Source organism: Coregonus lavaretus, assembly GCF_964263955.1.
Source record: "Coregonus lavaretus genome assembly, chromosome: 32".
Taxonomy (NCBI): domain Eukaryota; kingdom Metazoa; phylum Chordata; class Actinopteri; order Salmoniformes; family Salmonidae; genus Coregonus; species Coregonus lavaretus.
In genome coordinates, this window is record NC_140019.1 from 36,410,600 (window position 1) to 36,427,212 (window position 16,613).

Genomic DNA, 16,613 nt, shown 5'->3' on the forward strand with positions numbered 1-16,613 from the left:
GTAGTTTTCCTTTTTATGTGCATAATTTTTTTTAATCTAAAGTCAACATCTACATGGCAGTAGGATATCAAGCACCAGGCTCTGAATGATAATGGCAGGAAAGCAGAGGAGCAATGAAAATAAAAGGCTCCTTAACAGCTTCTACCCCAAAGCCATGACTGCTGAACAATTAATAAAATGGCCACCCTAACTATTTACATTTTAGTCATTTAGCAGATGCTCTTATCCAGAGCGACTTACAGTTGAGTGCATACATTATTTTTTAAAATACATACATTGACCCCCCCCCCCCCCCTTTGTTTTTACACTGCTGCTACTAGCTGTTTATTATCTATGCATAGTCACTTTACCCCTACCTACATGTACAAATGACCTGGACTAACCTGTAGCCCCCCCCCCCCCCCCCCACATTGACTCGGTACCCCCTGTATGTAGCCTCATTATTGTTATTTTATTGTGTTATTTTTTTTTACTTTAGTTTATTTAGTAAATATTTTCTTAACTATTTCTTAAACTGCACTGTTGTATTCGGCGCATGTGACAAATAAAATGTGATTTGAAAATCTAAAATAAGGCTGGAATTTCAGGCTCTGAAAACCAATTAAAATGTAGAACAATCAAATAAGAGACATACACTACCGTTCAAAAGTTTGGGGTCACTTAGAAATGTCCTTGTTTTCGAAAGAAATGCAACTTTTTTGTCCATTAAAATAACATCAAATTGATCAGAAATACAGTGTAGACATTGTTAATGCTGTAAATGGCTATTGTAGCTGGAAACGGCTGATTTTTAATGGAATATCTACATAGGCGTACAGAGGCCCATTATCAGCAACCATCAGTCTTGTGTTCCAATGGCACGTTGTGTTTGCTAATCCAAGTTTATCATTTTAAAAGACTAATTGATCATTAGAAAACCCTTTTGCAATATGTTAGCACAGCTGAAAACTGTTGTGCTGATTTAAAGAAGCAATACAACTGGCCTTCTTGAGATCAGTTGAGTATCTGGAGCATCAGCAATTGTGGGTTCCATTACAGGCTCAAAATCAGAAACAAAGAAATATTCCATTAAAAATCAGCCGTTTCTAGCTACAATAGCCATTTATTACCTCCACAACTTACTACATTTGCACACACTGTATATAGATTTTATATTTTTCTATTGTGTTATATGATGTACGTTTTTGTTTATCCCATATGTAACTCTTTGTTGTTGTTTTTAATCGCACTGCTTTGCTTTATCTTGGCCAGGTCGCAGTTGTAAATGAGAACTTGTTCTCAACTGGCCTACCTGGTTAAATTTTACATTTACATTTTAGTCATTTAGCAGACGCTCTTATCCAGAGCGACTTACAGTTAGTGAGTGCATACATTATTATAATTTTTTATTTAAAAAAATTATACTGGCCCCCATGGGAATCTAACCCACAACCCTGGCATTGCAAACACCATGCTCTACCAACTGAGCTACATCCCTGCCGGCCATTCCTTCCCCTACCCTTGATGACGCTGGGCCAATTGTGCGCCGCCCCATGGGTCTCCCGGTCGCGGCCGGCTAAGTTAGAGCCTGGATTCAAACCAGGATCTCTAGTGGCACAGTTAGCACTGCGATGCAGTGCCTTAGACCACTGTGCCACTCGGGAGGTTGTGGCTAAATAAAGGTTAAATAAATTAAATAACATTATAACATTAACAATGTCTACACTGTATTTCTGATCAATTTGATGTTATTTTAATGGACAGGAAAATTGCCTTTCTTTCGAAAACAATAACATTTCTAAGCTATCCCAAACTTTTGAACAGTAGTGTACATTATAAAGTAGGTCATCTATCTCTTATAACATCCAGTTATAAAACCAGGCTAAGATATTTAATATTAATCTCATAGCAATCTGCATTTCAATAAAAGGAATTCATAATGCAAACCAAGATCTAATGAAAAACACATATTTTGATTTTTAGATGAACCACTAATTTTGATTGAACAGAAAAGTATTATTTGATGGGGCAGGTATGTTAGAACTACTTACATAACATAGGCCTATAATATTCAAATAGGAAATAAGAGTAAAAAGTATTCCAGCTCCTACCCTGTTTTTACATTCAGAAGAGTTACAACAAACATATGATTTATATACACAACATTATTCAAAACTTTAAACATGCAGGGCTAGCTGGAAAACTTTGGCAACACATTAAGTGCAACAGAGTAACAGAACTCAAACAGATCTTCCTACACTGGCTTCAGTGTGGACAAATGACTTATTCATCAGAGGACTAGTCTCAGTGCTTCAACCCTGGTACGAATTCTTGTGCTTCAGGGTTCAAGTTGCTGTTGACCTAAAGAGAAAAAAACATGTGGGAAAATGTAATCAAAGCTTACAGAGATGATTCAATCCAAACAAATTTAGATATCATAGGCCTACTCTTAGCCCAGTATGTTCCAGCCTGTACTATCTTGCCAACTCCTCATGCCAAACATGACAAAAAAACATACTTTATACTTATGCTAAAATGTTTATTCTATTCTACATTTACATTTGAGTCATTTAGCAGACGCTCTTATCCAGAGCGACTTACAGTTAGTGAGTGCATACATCTATTTTTATTTATTTATATACTACTGAGCCATTTACTTTAGTTCGCATTCTTATCTTTTCTTATTTCTTATTGTTGTTGCATTGTCGAGAAGGAACCTGCAAGTAAGCGTTTCGTTGGGCAGTGTATCCCTTGTGTATCCCGTACATAAACTAATAAAACTTGAAATGTGGTGGCAAGATAGCACATATATATATCTGGGACAAGGCTAGCCTCAGAAACACAGGCACGAGTCGATGAGACAAGATTTGGAAGGATGGCCACACAAGACTAGCCTGGCGAGCCGCATGATCCTGCGAGTTAACATGAATGGTTCCCTACACGCAGTGGTAATCAGTCTGGCATGTACAAGACTAACGCGAGTCTAGGACAACTAAAATGTCTACTTTCCACAGACTTTACTTTTTTTTTTTTTTATGAGACCTGGACAAACAAAACCACTCTGAAACATTTACCGCCATGCCGTTGACGATGCCTGTGTCACTGAGGACCAGAAGGTTGAGTTGGTCCTGCAGCTGACCGTGGGTTGGAGGGAGATCTCTGGCTGGGATGAACCATTCGTTCTCCTCTTCCTCCAACATCTCCTGGAAACACTGCTCAATGAACTCCTCCTCCCACAGCTCCTCCTCAATCTGGGGGAAAAGCATTCAAAATAGTTTAGACACCCACCTCTTCGTAACACTGTAAATAAAATAAATAATGATACATTACTATTACAAAAATAGGTATTTCTTTGTGTGGTGTAGGCATGCAAAAATAACATGAACTAGCTACCTAATCTAGTACGTCATCAATTGACAGAATAAGTAGAGGACCTGTCTGTTGAATTCCTCCTCGTTCTCCATCCACATGTATTCAGCAAAGGGATTGTCATCATTGATGAACTGTCCATGTAGGATAAGTTCGATGTTGCTGAGGCTTGGGGTGTTGTTGATGCGACTTGGGTCTTTCATTTTGGTGTAACAAAGACGAGGTAAGTTAGCTATATCTGCAAAAACAGACCAACAGGAATAAGACAATATTTCAGAACACAGTAATAATAAGACAGAAATAAACAATCAACGACTCGTGGGAAAAACACAGTACAGTTCAAAATGATAACTACAGAAACGTGTTGTCTGCCTTTTTGTTAAGACGACTCGATATAAAGGCTAAAACCAGCAAGTAGGGACACTCATTTCTAATTTTATATGGACCACATCAATGTCATATAACGGTCAAATTACCAGGCGAAGGTTCAAAGCTGGAAGTGTCAGTTGCTCTTCCTTCCAAGACAGTGGAAAGTAATGGCGGCTGAGTGTGTTTGTTTACGTCAGAGATGGAACGAATGGTTTGACCCTCCCACGTGACCACGGCGCATGCTCCTTGGCTCGCTACAGCGTTACCGCCGCGTGAAGTCCCCCGCTGCGCAGGTAAGGACAATAAACCTGAGCTCCCTAACCTCGGAAAACCTTCGTTTTGATTGTAAAAATATCTAACGTTACAAATGACAACTATATATTGTTTTCATAGAACTCCTATTTTTTTTGTAGTATAATGTACATCTCGTCATGAAAACATGCAGCTAGATGCCATCAAATTAGCTTCGCAAGTTAGCTAGGCCAGAGGCCTTGCGCATATGTGATTCTGCTGTTGCATATTAACATTTAGTTAGCTACTATCATCTTCAAACAAAGTTTTTATATATTTATATCTAATACGCACAGAGTTCAGCAAATATTCACACACTGAGTGCAAATGTTTTTGGCTGCACAGCTGCAGCACAGACAAAAGGTCTTGCGGTTAGCTGCATCTCGTGTTAGCTAGCAACTTGCTTTGAAGATAAATAACTAATGTTGCGATACATTCGCTATACTCTTGTCTTTGCTATAGCTTGATGTAATAGTCTTCTGATCCAGAGACTGGATCCAAATTCCCTTTTTATCACAAACCCCACTGCTCATTGTAACCTAGTAGCTACACATTTTAGCTCTTTTCAATTCATGTCAAGTTGTCCAAACTTCAGTTCGGCCTATTGTTGTTCATCTGATAAAGTGTGAGCATTGTCCTTGCTCTATGAAGATTAACCCATGTTTGATCTATCTTCTCTTCTGGCTATGACATACAGTATCTTCCTCTACTTTCGTATGAGGTCAATTCACGTCTGAATCTTTACTGTACATTTCCCTCCTTTTCTGTGAGTTGTCTCTCTTCAATGCTTTGAAAATGATTCTTCCTGTTTCTTTCATATAAACCTAACATTCTGATTCTGAACACAGTTCAATTGACTACTATTTGAATTGGGCCCTTCTCTCCACACTTGCTATCAGTACATTGTAGGCTAACTGACCCTGGCTGCAGACCGTGTTGTTTGCACCTCCTTATCCCCATGCTAACTGTGGAGGAGGGTGGCAGACAAGAACTTACACCCTACACTTTCACCATTATGTTTCTGCAGAAATACATATTCCATCAGTTGAAGAGGAGAGCTTTCCTTTTCTTCATCCACGTTGACTTGTTGCCACGGCGTCGTCTCTTTTTGAATTGACTGAATCTTCCCTTCGATCAAAGACTTTAAAAAATTGGCCCTCCCTTAACTGCTTCCTTATTCTGTTCTTGTGCCGTGTAGTCTCACGTTGAGTTAGTTTAGAGCACGTCAGCCATTTTGAGGGTGGCCATGTCCCAGAAGATTCCATCTGATAGCTCTCAGAAAGGCTTTGCTGTAGGACGCGGGCTCCTGGCTGCTGCTGAGACCCTCAACTTCAGCATGAATGAACAGCGTTCAGACAGCCTCCATCATGGCTCAACCTCCAGACAGTTGCACAGCATGTCCTCAGGTATGGGTGGTGGTGAGGGCGACCATGACCCGCAGCTGTCCCGTCGTGGTGGCAGCCACATTGGCAACTCCATGAAGCTGTTTGCCAGCTTGGGCCTGTCGCCCGCTGACCTAGACGTGCTGGCACAGATCCCAGAAGACAACATTAGTGTGGAGACCTTGCCTCACCTTATAATGCAGCTTAAGAACCGGAAGGTGGATTCTGACAGACGCATGGCAGGCAACTCTAGAGGGGACCTGTCCGGGCTCTCCCCTGAGCCCTCATACAGAGCCAGCAGAGACAACTGGGATGACATGCGTGTTGGAAGACTGGGTGGTTCCATGGGGCAAGCTTCGGCCCGCGCTCAGCAAGGAGACTTGGGCTACGGTTCCATCCAAGACACTCCAGCTGGAAGGTATGAACTCGACTATGGCCACGGCAGCGGGGGAAGAGATCCAGGGTGGTATTCAGATCTTTCCCGTGATCGCTACAGCGGTATGGGCATGGGTCCCCCCTCAGCGGCAGACAGTGTCTTTATGACCAGGAGAATGGGATCCCCGTCCCAAGGCAAAGTGCAGGACTTCTTGGGAGTCATACCTCACATGTTTCCCCATGTGTGCTCTCTTTGTGATTTTGACGTGCATTCCACCATGGTGAGTACTAACTCCAATTCCTTTTCCACTTTACCTGTCTGTTTCATCCATCCACACACCGTCTACTCTGATCTCAGTTTGATTGCGGCTCTTGTGCACGCACGGACACTTTTTCAATTCAAGACCAGAATTTATGATCAAATCTTTTTTTATATATATATTTTCATTATCAAGTGACGAAAGCCAATCTACAGTACACTAAGTAATGGTTCAACATAAGTCTGTTTATATATTTGCATCATATCCCCACTTATTCAGCTTCTTTCTCCTTTTGAAGAGCCATAGTTTAATCACCCCTTTTGCTTTCTAATTGGTGTGGGAGCCAATTAATGTATACAGTGTAATGTATGCAGTAAATCAGTCACTCATCCAGTGTTTTGTCTTGGTCTTGCAGGAGTGGAACCAGCACACTGATGGATTACGTCATACAGAAAACCAGAGGCTCCTCCTGCAGATGTAAGTTCCTCTTCAAACGTTCTGTGTTATTTAAGTAAAGGCCTTTTTAGCAACGAGGTTGTTAGGGCTAATGTTCAGATAAACACTGAAGAATGTGATACGCACTGAAACATCTGTGTAGAACTTTTAACACTGCCTGCTGGAAAAAGTATCTGGGGGGGGGGGGTGGGAAGAAAGCAACTTTTTGGAGTTATGTCTTAAAATAAAATAGTGTGTGAACCTCCAGTCATTTTTGACCAATGTTCTCCCATGATCTTTAGGTACCCAGAATGGGATCCACACATGGCCACAGGCAGAAGGTATGTCTCTCTCCCGCGCACACACTCTCGCTCTCTCTTTCTCACACACACGCCGGTTGTTTATAACATGTTTGCAAATATTAGTCCCAAGAGTTGATAAAGAATATAGGAACACAGTAAACCAGAACCTTTCAGGTGTTTTGATTTTAAAGAGCAACTACCCCTTAAAAACTACTTCTCATTTAGAAACAGGCTATGTGGCATCGATATGAGTGTGAAACATTTATTCTGATGTCAAAATGTACTACAAAGTGTAAATAGGATAATTTTGGTCATAAAGTCAGTGTTGTACAAAACAGAGTTTTGTGAGACTTGTGGTCGTGACAGCATCACAAGTTAAATGAAGGTTGGGTTTGTTTTACGCGACCTGTTCGTAATGCCTGTGGTAAATTTGGATCGACTTTGGATATCCTTATGGGGCTAGTTAGGGACCATCGGTAAATTACACAATGTACATGGGACAATATGTTAAAATCCCAATAGCTCCAAATTTCAATGACTTCAAAACCTCAAACCAACTATAAATTGTAGAAATTAATGTACAAATATTGAAAGGATTTTATGAGAACTAAAAGGTATGCAACATGAAAATATTGTCTCATTTACATTTTGTAATTTGATAGCCTATCTCAGGGGCTAGTTAGGGACTATCAATCAATCAAATTGTATTTATAAAGCCCTTTTTACAACAGCAGTTGTCACAAAGTGCTTATACAGAAACCCAGCCTAAAACCCCAAACAGCAAGCAATGCCGATGTAGAAGCATGGTGGCAAGGGAAAACTCCCTAGAAAGGCAGAAACCTAGAGAGGAATCAGGCTCTGAGGGGTGGCCAGTCCCCTTCTGGCTGTGCCGGGTGGATATTATAACAGTACATGGCCATTAAGGCCAGATTTTTCTCCAAGATGTTCAAACGTTCATAGATGACCAGCAGGGTCAAATAATAATCACGACTCTTCATAGCTGGGCATTTTAGAGGTTGAAATAGCATGTGCGGTAGAGAGAGAGTTGAAAACAGCAGGTCTGGGACAAGGTAGCACGTCAGGTCAGGGTTCCATAGCCAGAGGTAGAAGAGTGGGAACTGGAGCAGCAGCACGACCAGGTGGACTGGGGACAGCCAGGAGTCATCAGGCCAGGTAGTCCTGAGGCATGGTCCTATGGCTCAGGTCCTCCGGGAGGGGAGGGAGAGAGAGAGAATTAGAGGGAGCATACTTAAATTCCCACAGGACACCGGATAAGACAGGAGAATAACACCAGATATAACAGACTGACCTTAGCCCCCCCCGGCGCACAGACTATTGCAGCATATCCAAAGTGAAACCAAATTTACCAGGGTCGCACACCAGCCGGCTAAAGTTAATTGTCAAAATAATTTGTCTATCTCTTCCCACCTGCGAACAGACACACGAGAACCACACCCACATCAAACCACACCCTGAAACCAACTCGCGTTTGAATTCAGTCGTGGCCACTAGCATTTCTTAATGAACCAAACCTAAAACGAGGCCAAATCAGGAAGTGAAGTTGCACTTGAAATATGTGGATTAATCAGCCTTGTGTAATAGTAGACTGAATCTCCTGTCTGTCCCTTTCAGCGGTGGGTCTCATCTACTGGAGACGACCAACCAATCAGCCGGTCTCCTGGGACCAGTCCCAATGGCTGTAGGAGGAGTACGCGTGAGCTCCGGCTGGGGTAATGGTGTTTTTGTTTGAAAGATTACGTCTGTGTCTGAAATGGCACCCTATTCCCTATATAGTGCACTACTTTTGATCAGGGTCCCATAGGGCTCTGGTCAAAAGTAGTGCACTATATAGGGAATAGGGTGCCTTTTCGGACACAGCCAATGTATGCTTATTGCTGTCACTTACTGGTGAATTTCTGTATTCATTACCATGTAATCATTATCATTAAAGGGATAATCCTTGTTCACTAAAATGACATTGGCTTCCTGACTCTGTGAACAGTCTATGGACCAAGTAAGACAGCAATCCATGTTGGCTTTTGTTTGGCTGGCCACTGCCATGTTGTAGTTGAAGTGACTGTGGGTCCTTGAAAAGCCGTATATAAAACCACTGTGTTATTATCATGTATTTTAGGTGGTGGTGCTGGATCTAATGTTGGACCAGGCAAGGCACATCAACATTCTATGGTACCTAAGCAGGTAATTTTTTTTTTTTTTTTTTTGTCATGATATTATCGTGATAAAATACCATCTCTTTACTGTAATGCAGTGACCAAGTAAATCCTCTTCAAAACAAATGTATATTTACTGGTGTGCCTTTTGGTGTGAAAGTGATGGATTCAACCTGTTTTGTGACTGTCTGAACACTGTTCTCCTCAGATCAAATGTATTTTCTGGTATGCCTTTTGGTGTGAAAGTGATGGATTCAACCTGGTTTGTGACTGTCTGAACACTGTTCTCCTCAGATCAAATGTATTTTCTGGTATGCCTTTTTGGTGTGAAAGTGATGGATTCAACCTGTTTATTTTGTAACTGTCTGAACTTGTTCTCCTCCTCCTCAGATCAGAAGCAAAGTAGTGGTGGCCAAGTATGACAGGCCTCCTCAGACTAACAAAGCCCTGTTCGCCCTAGCGGAACCCTTTGGAACTCTGTGTGAACACCTGGTCCTCAAGAACAAGGTAGAGCACACCACTGTGCCGGCTCGCCAGAGGCCTGGGGCCTCATTCATCATTTATACATTTCTCACTCAATTCTGGCGTATGTTGGCGATTCTAGGATTTGCGTGCGCAACAGATTTATTGGGATTTATCAAAGTGTCGCACACAACATATATACGCATGTTTTTCATTGATAAATCAGAGCCATAATATATTTCTGCGCTCGTGAGCAAGCGTTACAACCCTTCCTGGAAAACGCCCTCCGTTCACTTTTTATGGTAACAAAAACGGCCTCATTTGCAGTATGATTTGGAAATGTTGGGACTGGGCCACGACAGTTTCTAAAGTGCAATGGCAAATTTGATCACATTTCTGTAGAGGTGTAGACAGAATGTTTTTAATCTTTTGCAGTGGCTTTTAAACTAAAATGCATGCAGCCTATAGAGTGTGCCAAACACTGGCTGTTCATCCTGCAAGATTGATTGTCCTATTGAACAATTTAAAAGGAAATGCTACAGCCAACACTTCTATGCAAAAGACAAATTGTTTATCAATACATTGTGTTTCTGTCTCCTGCCTTGATGATGTCACACTCCAATCGCACAGCAGTACTGGAGTCTACCCATACTGTCAAAGGCTACCGGTCTATTTACTTTCGAACATGGTTGGCTATTGAATGAGCGATGGCTAAATGGTATCCTACTATTTTATGTAGCAGGAATAAACCAGTAACGTATTACAGTACAATGGAAAATAAACGTATCACAAATGCAAACTCTACTTTCAATAACAGAGTAACTGTCAGTGAAGACTTAGGTTTAAATGTTTTCTTATTACCCCCCCATTTTAACAGAAGAAAATGTTGTAGAAAAACAGTTGACATTGTTGTATAAGAGCACCTGCTGACTGGTCGTGTACCACGGGGCTCATGGTGCGTTGATCTACTCCACAGGCCTTTTTAGAAATGGAGACCCATAAGGAAGCTAGGGATGTGGTCAACCACTACCAGAAGAACCCAGCTGTGTTGAATGGGAAACAAATCACATTTTATCTGTCCAAAGAACTCATGGTGATTCAGGTAATATTGGAATGTCCTTATTAAACTATTTTCATTAGTTTTACCTGTAGTTTTATCTGCTGTATGCGTTTCTAACTTTGCTGACCATTTTAACAAACCGATTTTCAATTCAAGCAGCGACCGTGCATGCAGATCAGTACACGTCATATTTCCCTCTTTCTGAACACAGAAAGACGGCAGAACTGAGAGGGTGAACCGCGAGGCGAAACAAGGCAAAGATCCAGAGGCAGCGAACCAGTCACAGGTGGTCTTCTTTTCCAACTTGCCGCATGAGAACGAGAAGAAGCAGGAACTGCTCACCATCGCGCGGCGCTTCGGCGTCGTGGAGAAACACTTGTTTCTAACCGACCAGGTAAAAGTCTTTTTTATTATTCTGTGTTTGTATAAAAATCATATGAATGGATAAAAGCGTCTGCTAAATTGCACATATTATTTGTATTATATTATTCTCAGTATTGTTTTATTTCTGGATGTGTCATGAATTCTTAAAATGTATCATTTGCGTTCGTCTTCCAAGGCTTTTGTTCAGCTGGGGTCTGCAGAGGATGCAGAGATGTTGGTGAAGTACTACACTCTGAATCCACTGACCATCCATGGGAAGGGTGTCCGCTTAAACATCTGTACCAAGTACAAGACCTTAAAGTAAGAGTTCCCAGAGTGATTCAGTGCTTCATTATCATAGTAGAGGACTTAGTTGGCCTTTTTTTCACAGAGGTATCTGGACTGATTGTTGTCTGTCTGTAACAGTGTGAATAATCGCTCCAACAATCTGATGGATGACAAGAGGAGGAGAAGCAGCAGTAGTACTGGGCCCAAAGACAAAGCTTCCTCCTCCAAGAGCACCAAATCTTCCTCTAGCAGCAAAGCCAAAGAGGACAAGAAGGAACCACCAAAAGGAGAGGACTGCGGTGCAGGGAGAGAGGGAGTGGGCTCAGGTGACGAGGTGGCTGGTGTGATGGAGGGAGATGAAGCTGAGGAGTACAAAGGAGAGGGAGACCAGGGTCCAAGTGATGATGGGCCGTCAGCAGACAAGGCTGAAGCCGCGACGGAAGACCCAGAGACTGCTGCCAAAACCAGTCTTGAGTCCCAGGAGGAGAAGGAACCGGCTCCGGACTCAGACGACGTTCCGAGCGCTGCCAAGGTTCTGAGCAGCAGTGACGTCGCAGAGACGGCTGAGGGGGCAGAGGTGGAGCAGGGGACTGTGCCTGGTCCAGAGGAGAAAGCGGAGGGAGAGCCTGAGAGTGAACAGATGGAAACTGAAGCCGCTACAGATGAGACCGAGGACAAGGATGACATGCCGTCGGCAGAGCCAGCAGAGAGCTCGGAGATGCATGAGGAACAGCTACCTGCAGATCAGGTAGGTCAACAACAGAAAACATTTATAGTTCAAGAAAATATTATATTTGTCTTTGCTTACAAGTTGGCGCTACTCTTGTGTTTTTGTTCAGTTTGAGACAAAGTTCTGTTGAGCACAATGACTTATCTGCCTTTTCTGATTTGTTGTTCATATTGTAAACATATATTTAGAATATGTAACTACCGTATGTTGACATACATGTTGTTGTGTCTTTCCGTCAGGAGGAGGGCAGTATGGAGCAGGATTTCCCAGAGAACATGGATGACTTTGTGACTCTGGATGAGCTGGCAGAGGACGAGGACTTGGAGAGACAGGACTCCTCTTCCAAAGAAAAATACTCCTCTTCAGGTAAACAACATTAACTTCAACCTCTAGCATGATATATGGTCATTTAATTTAGGATGATTGATGACAGTGTCTGTGGAATTGAAAACCATTGGTACAGTGTCGCCCACATGAAATAGGCTACAACAACTGTTGTTGGAAAAGTGAACAGTTGTGTAATTTTCCCTCTCTCTCGCTCTGCAGGAAGCTCTAAGAAAATTGGGGGGTTGAGAGTGGTCAATGTTGTGGGATTTAAACGAGCCTATGGTTTTCTGAATGAGATCTTGGCCCTGGCCAAACCCTTCGGGACAGTAGTTCGACACCTGGTGCTTGACGTGAGACCTGAGGTAAAGTTGGTTGATTGATTTGACAGTGAAGCAAAAACCGTAGGATGGACGTCAACGTCTAACCATTGTGTATCTTTTTTTTGTTGGTGAATCTAGGCCTTTCTGCAACTCACTTCGGAAGAAGAGGCGAAAGCAATGGTCAATTTCTACAGTGGGAATGTAACTCCAACTGTGTGTGGGAAATCTGTGAAAATCTACCATTCACAGACATACGCAACCATTCAGGTGAGCTCCATACCTGAAGATTCAGTTTGCCAGCCTTCTACAGTAGAAGTTGTTTGTAATGTTTCCTGTTCTTGCAGAGTGGGAGAGTGATATACGTGGGACAGATTCCTCACTTCAAATCCTCTGATGCCTCCCTCCTGAAAATCGTTGAACCGTTCGGCAAAGTGAGACGCTATTTCCTGAACAGATCTCGCAATGAGGTAATGAAATATTTGTTTTTCTCTCTTCTGCTACAGAGCTTCTTAAAATGCCTCATGGGTGAATGAGTGGGATACGGTAGAAATCATTATTTTATTTCTAGTGTTTCATTGAGATGGAACGTGGAGAGGACGCCGAGAGAATGGCTGAGACCTACAAGGACACGCCCCCTAAATTCGAAGGCAAGCGACTAACGGTGTACGTGAGCAGGAAGTACAAACAGCTCAAATACGGGTGAGTCAAAGTAAACAGTTGGTGTATTTGCTGTGAGCGTTGTACACTTCAGCCTGTTATTTTTCTCACTACTAAGATGCTGCTCTTCGTATGTAATGTGCTAAAACCAAATTGCCCTTCAGGGACAATAAAGTTGAATTGAAATGGAATGCTCTTTCCCCACACTAGACACCGACCACCAGCCCCTGACTCCGAGGAGAAGGAGAAGAGGACGTCGAAGAGGGAGCGATCGGGGAGCGAAACAAGCTCCCACAGGAGCTCGGCAGCCAAAAGCTCAGCCAAGCAGGATGAAGAACCTCCGGTCAAGAAGTCCAGAGAGGAGACGGCAGACGAGCCTGAGAAGGAAGACAAGGAGAAGATGGTGGAGACGTCCACTGAGCAGAGTGAGGTCAGGAAGGAGGAGGAGGTCCACGGGGAACACGGTCAACCCTCTGAGAACTCGGCAGTACAGGAGATGGACACTGACATGGTAAGTTTATCTGGCTTAGGTTGTTCTGGAATGGCACCCTGTTCCCTATAGCACACTACTTTTGGTCACAGTCCAATGGGGCTTTGGCCAAAAGTAGTGCGCCGTCACCCTCAGCAATCCCTCAATGTCCAGGATGATCTGATGGGGGATTATGACACCATTTTGGATGTAAAGGTATTAGCTAAAGGGACTCTCTCTCTTGCTCTACGCTGTAGAACATCAAAATGGAGGACAACGAGACGCCCATTTCCATAGTGAGTGTGAGGAGCGTCGAGGAGAACGGCGAGACTGCTGGCACACCATCCCAGGCTGAGGGGAAGCTTTCATCAACCAGCCCTGTTCCTCTGGGGCCTTATGAGCCTAACAACCCAGTGGGTAAGGACATGCTCAGATGTAATGCTCTTTAGAGGGAAAAGGGTTTCTATGTGTTCAGTAAGAGCTTTTTTAATAACATATTCAGTGCCTTCGGAAAGTGTTCAGACCCCTTGACTTTCTCCACATTTTGTTAGGTAACAGCCTTATTCTAAAATGGATTTTTTTTTTTCTATCCTCAGCAATCTACACACAATACCAAATATTGACAAAGCGAAAAAACTGGTTTTTAGAAATAAAAAAAACATACCTCATTTACATAAGTATTCAGACTCTTTGCTAAATTCATTTGATTGGACATGATTTAGAAAGGCACACACCTGTCTATATAAGGTCCCACAGTTGACAGTGCATGTCAGAGCAAAAACCAACCCATGAGATCGAAGGAATTGTCCGTAGAGCTCCGAGAGAGGATTGTGTCGAGGCACAGATCTTGGGAAGAGTACCAAAAAATTTCTGCAGCATTGAAGGTCCCTTTCAGACCATGAGAAACAAGATTCTCTGGTCTGATGAAACCAAGATTGAACTATTTGGCCTGAATGCCAAGTGTCACGTCTGGAGGAAACCTGGCACCATCCCTACGGTGAAGCATGGTGGTGGCAGCATCATGCTGTGGGGATGTTTTTCAGCGGCAGGGACTGGGAGACTATAGTCAGGATCGAGGCAAAGATGAACGGAGCAAAGTACAGAGAGAACCTGCTCAGGACCTCAGACTGGGGTGAAGGTTCACCTTCCAACAGGACAACGACCCTAAGCACACAGCCAAGACAACGCAGGAGTGGCTTCGTGACAAGTCTCTGAATGTCCTTGAGTGGCCCAGCCAGAGCCCAGACTTGAACCCGATCGAACATCTCTGGAAAGACCTGAAAATAGCTGTGCAGCGACGCTCCCCATCCAACCTGACAGAGCTTGAGAGGATCTGCAGAGAAGAATGGGAGAAACTCCCCAAATACAGGTGTGCCAAGCTTGTCGCATCATACCAAAGAAGACTCAAGGTTGTAATCGCTGCCAAGGGTGCTTCAACAAAGTACTGAGTAAAGGCTCTGAATATTTACGTAAATGTGATATTTCAGTTTTGGGGTATTGTGTGTAGATTTTGATGAGGGGGGAAAAAACAAAACAATTTAATCAATTTTAGAATAAGGCTGTAACGTAACAAAATGTGGAAAAAGTCAAGGGGTCTGAATACTTTCCGAATGCACTGTAGAATAACTAGATTTTTTCCTTCCTTTTCTTGTCTTCTCTAAAACATGAACAACATTAGAACTATATATGTACTGTATATTTCATACATTATATCCAAACATCATAGTGACTCTCTCTGATTGCAGGTGTTGAATATGTGAAGATGGGCTACTACTGTAGGGTCTGTTTCCTGTTCTATTCCAACGAGGAGACAGCCAAGAAGGTCCACTGCAGCAGTCAATCTCACTACCAAAAACTCAAGGTAAACATACATTTATTATTGTCAATTAGCAGATATGCCAATATATCTAAGCAGTCATTTTAAGGAACTAACACAAAACACACCAATACGTCTCTCGCTTGGTATCAAACAGTTTTCAGCATAAGAGAAAAAAAACTATATGCTCTGAAACTTAAAATGCTGTCCTTGTTTTATTATCAGAAACGTCTGGAAAAAGAGAAGGCCAAAGCTCAAAGCACCACTGGGATGAAGACTGTGTAGGACATTTCAAGTGTTCATGCATGGATAGAGTTAGTTAGTTAGATGGATAGAGTTAGTTAGTTAACCCTAGAGGTGATGTTTCAGCAGTTTCTTTTTTGGCTTTCATGTTTAGCTATACAGCTTTGTAACTTTTTTGTAACTTTTAACCAGGAGGAACCAGCTATGAATTAATCTGGAGAATGTATGGCGTTTTGTTTTAATGTTTTCTGACAACTCGTCTTGCTCAATGTAAGCGCAATATACATTTTTTTGATTTTGTATTTAGTCTCAGATGCTGGTCTTTTTGAATGTTCGCCAACTGTTGTGATGTAGAGATAATAAATAATGTAACCAGTTATATTAGGGCCAGAGTCTAAAGAAAGGAGCTTGGTTGATAATTTGAACTAATAGGTGCCTCCCACGCAGACGTTCAGATAATTGCATTGCTTGGTTGAGGAGGAAGTATACTGAACAAAAATGTAAACGCAACATGTAAAGTGTTGGTCCCATGTCCCATGAGCTGAAATAAAAGATCCCAGAAATTTTCCATATCCTGGAAACACTGCTCAATGAACTCCTCCTCCCACAGCTCCTCCTCAATCTGGGGGAAAAGCATTCAAAATAGTTTAGACACCCACCTCTTCGTAACACTGTAAATAAAATAAATAATGATACATTACTATTACAAAAATAGGTATTTCTTTGTGTGGTGTAGGCATGCAAAAATAACATGAACTAGCTACCTAATCTAGTACGTCATCAATTGACAGAATAAGTAGAGGACCTGTCTGTTGAATTCCTCCTCGTTCTCCATCCACATGTATTCAGCAAAGGGATTGTCATCATTGATGAACTGTCCATGTAGGATAAGTTCGATGTTGCTGAGGCTTGGGGTGTTGTTGATGCGACTTGGGTCTTTCATTT

The 16,613-nt window shown here is 42.4% G+C and overlaps 2 protein-coding genes across 2 annotated transcripts; one reads left to right on the forward strand and one right to left on the reverse strand.

Moving 5' to 3' along the window:
* Positions 1 to 1,716: 1,716 nt before the first annotated feature.
* Positions 1,717 to 3,896, reverse strand: LOC311107973 (polyadenylate-binding protein-interacting protein 2-like). The gene is made up of 4 exons (XM_084150605.1): positions 3,825 to 3,896; positions 3,414 to 3,586; positions 3,054 to 3,230; positions 1,717 to 2,340 (listed from the first exon to the last, which is right to left on the reverse strand). Exons 2-4 carry the CDS (start codon positions 3,549 to 3,551, stop codon positions 2,284 to 2,286), a joined length of 372 nt encoding a protein of 123 aa, XP_084006731.1. The 5' UTR covers positions 3,552 to 3,586; positions 3,825 to 3,896; the 3' UTR covers positions 1,717 to 2,283.
* Positions 3,897 to 3,966: 70 nt separating this feature from the next.
* On the forward strand, positions 3,967 to 16,240 carry LOC311107972 (uncharacterized protein). The gene is made up of 20 exons (XM_084150604.1): positions 3,967 to 4,010; positions 5,036 to 6,046; positions 6,441 to 6,502; positions 6,763 to 6,801; positions 8,395 to 8,492; positions 8,897 to 8,961; positions 9,324 to 9,440; positions 10,372 to 10,497; positions 10,667 to 10,849; positions 11,015 to 11,139; positions 11,245 to 11,854; positions 12,076 to 12,202; positions 12,383 to 12,525; positions 12,622 to 12,750; positions 12,828 to 12,950; positions 13,052 to 13,182; positions 13,351 to 13,651; positions 13,867 to 14,026; positions 15,355 to 15,470; positions 15,651 to 16,240. Exons 2-20 carry the CDS (start codon positions 5,255 to 5,257, stop codon positions 15,708 to 15,710), a joined length of 3,507 nt encoding a protein of 1,168 aa, XP_084006730.1. The 5' UTR covers positions 3,967 to 4,010; positions 5,036 to 5,254; the 3' UTR covers positions 15,711 to 16,240.
* The last annotated feature ends 373 nt before the right edge of the window (positions 16,241 to 16,613 follow it).

Bases quoted from the DNA above. Each gene is read 5' to 3' on its own strand.
- LOC311107973 (XM_084150605.1), bottom strand. From the start codon at position 3,551: ATGAAAGACCCAAGTCGCATCAACAACACCCCAAGCCTCAGCAACATC. The intron at 3,231-3,413 runs GTCCTCTACTTA...CTTTTCCCCCAG, and splicing joins AGGAGGAATTCAACAGACAG to ATTGAGGAGGAGCTGTGGGA. The intron at 2,341-3,053 runs GTAAATGTTTCA...TTTTCTCTTTAG, and splicing joins GCATCGTCAACGGCATGGCG to GTCAACAGCAACTTGAACCC.
- LOC311107972 (XM_084150604.1), top strand. From the start codon at position 5,255: ATGTCCCAGAAGATTCCATCTGATAGCTCTCAGAAAGGCTTTGCTGTA. The intron at 6,047-6,440 runs GTGAGTACTAAC...TTGGTCTTGCAG, and splicing joins TTGACGTGCATTCCACCATG to GAGTGGAACCAGCACACTGA. The intron at 12,951-13,051 runs GTAATGAAATAT...TTTTATTTCTAG, and splicing joins TGAACAGATCTCGCAATGAG to TGTTTCATTGAGATGGAACG.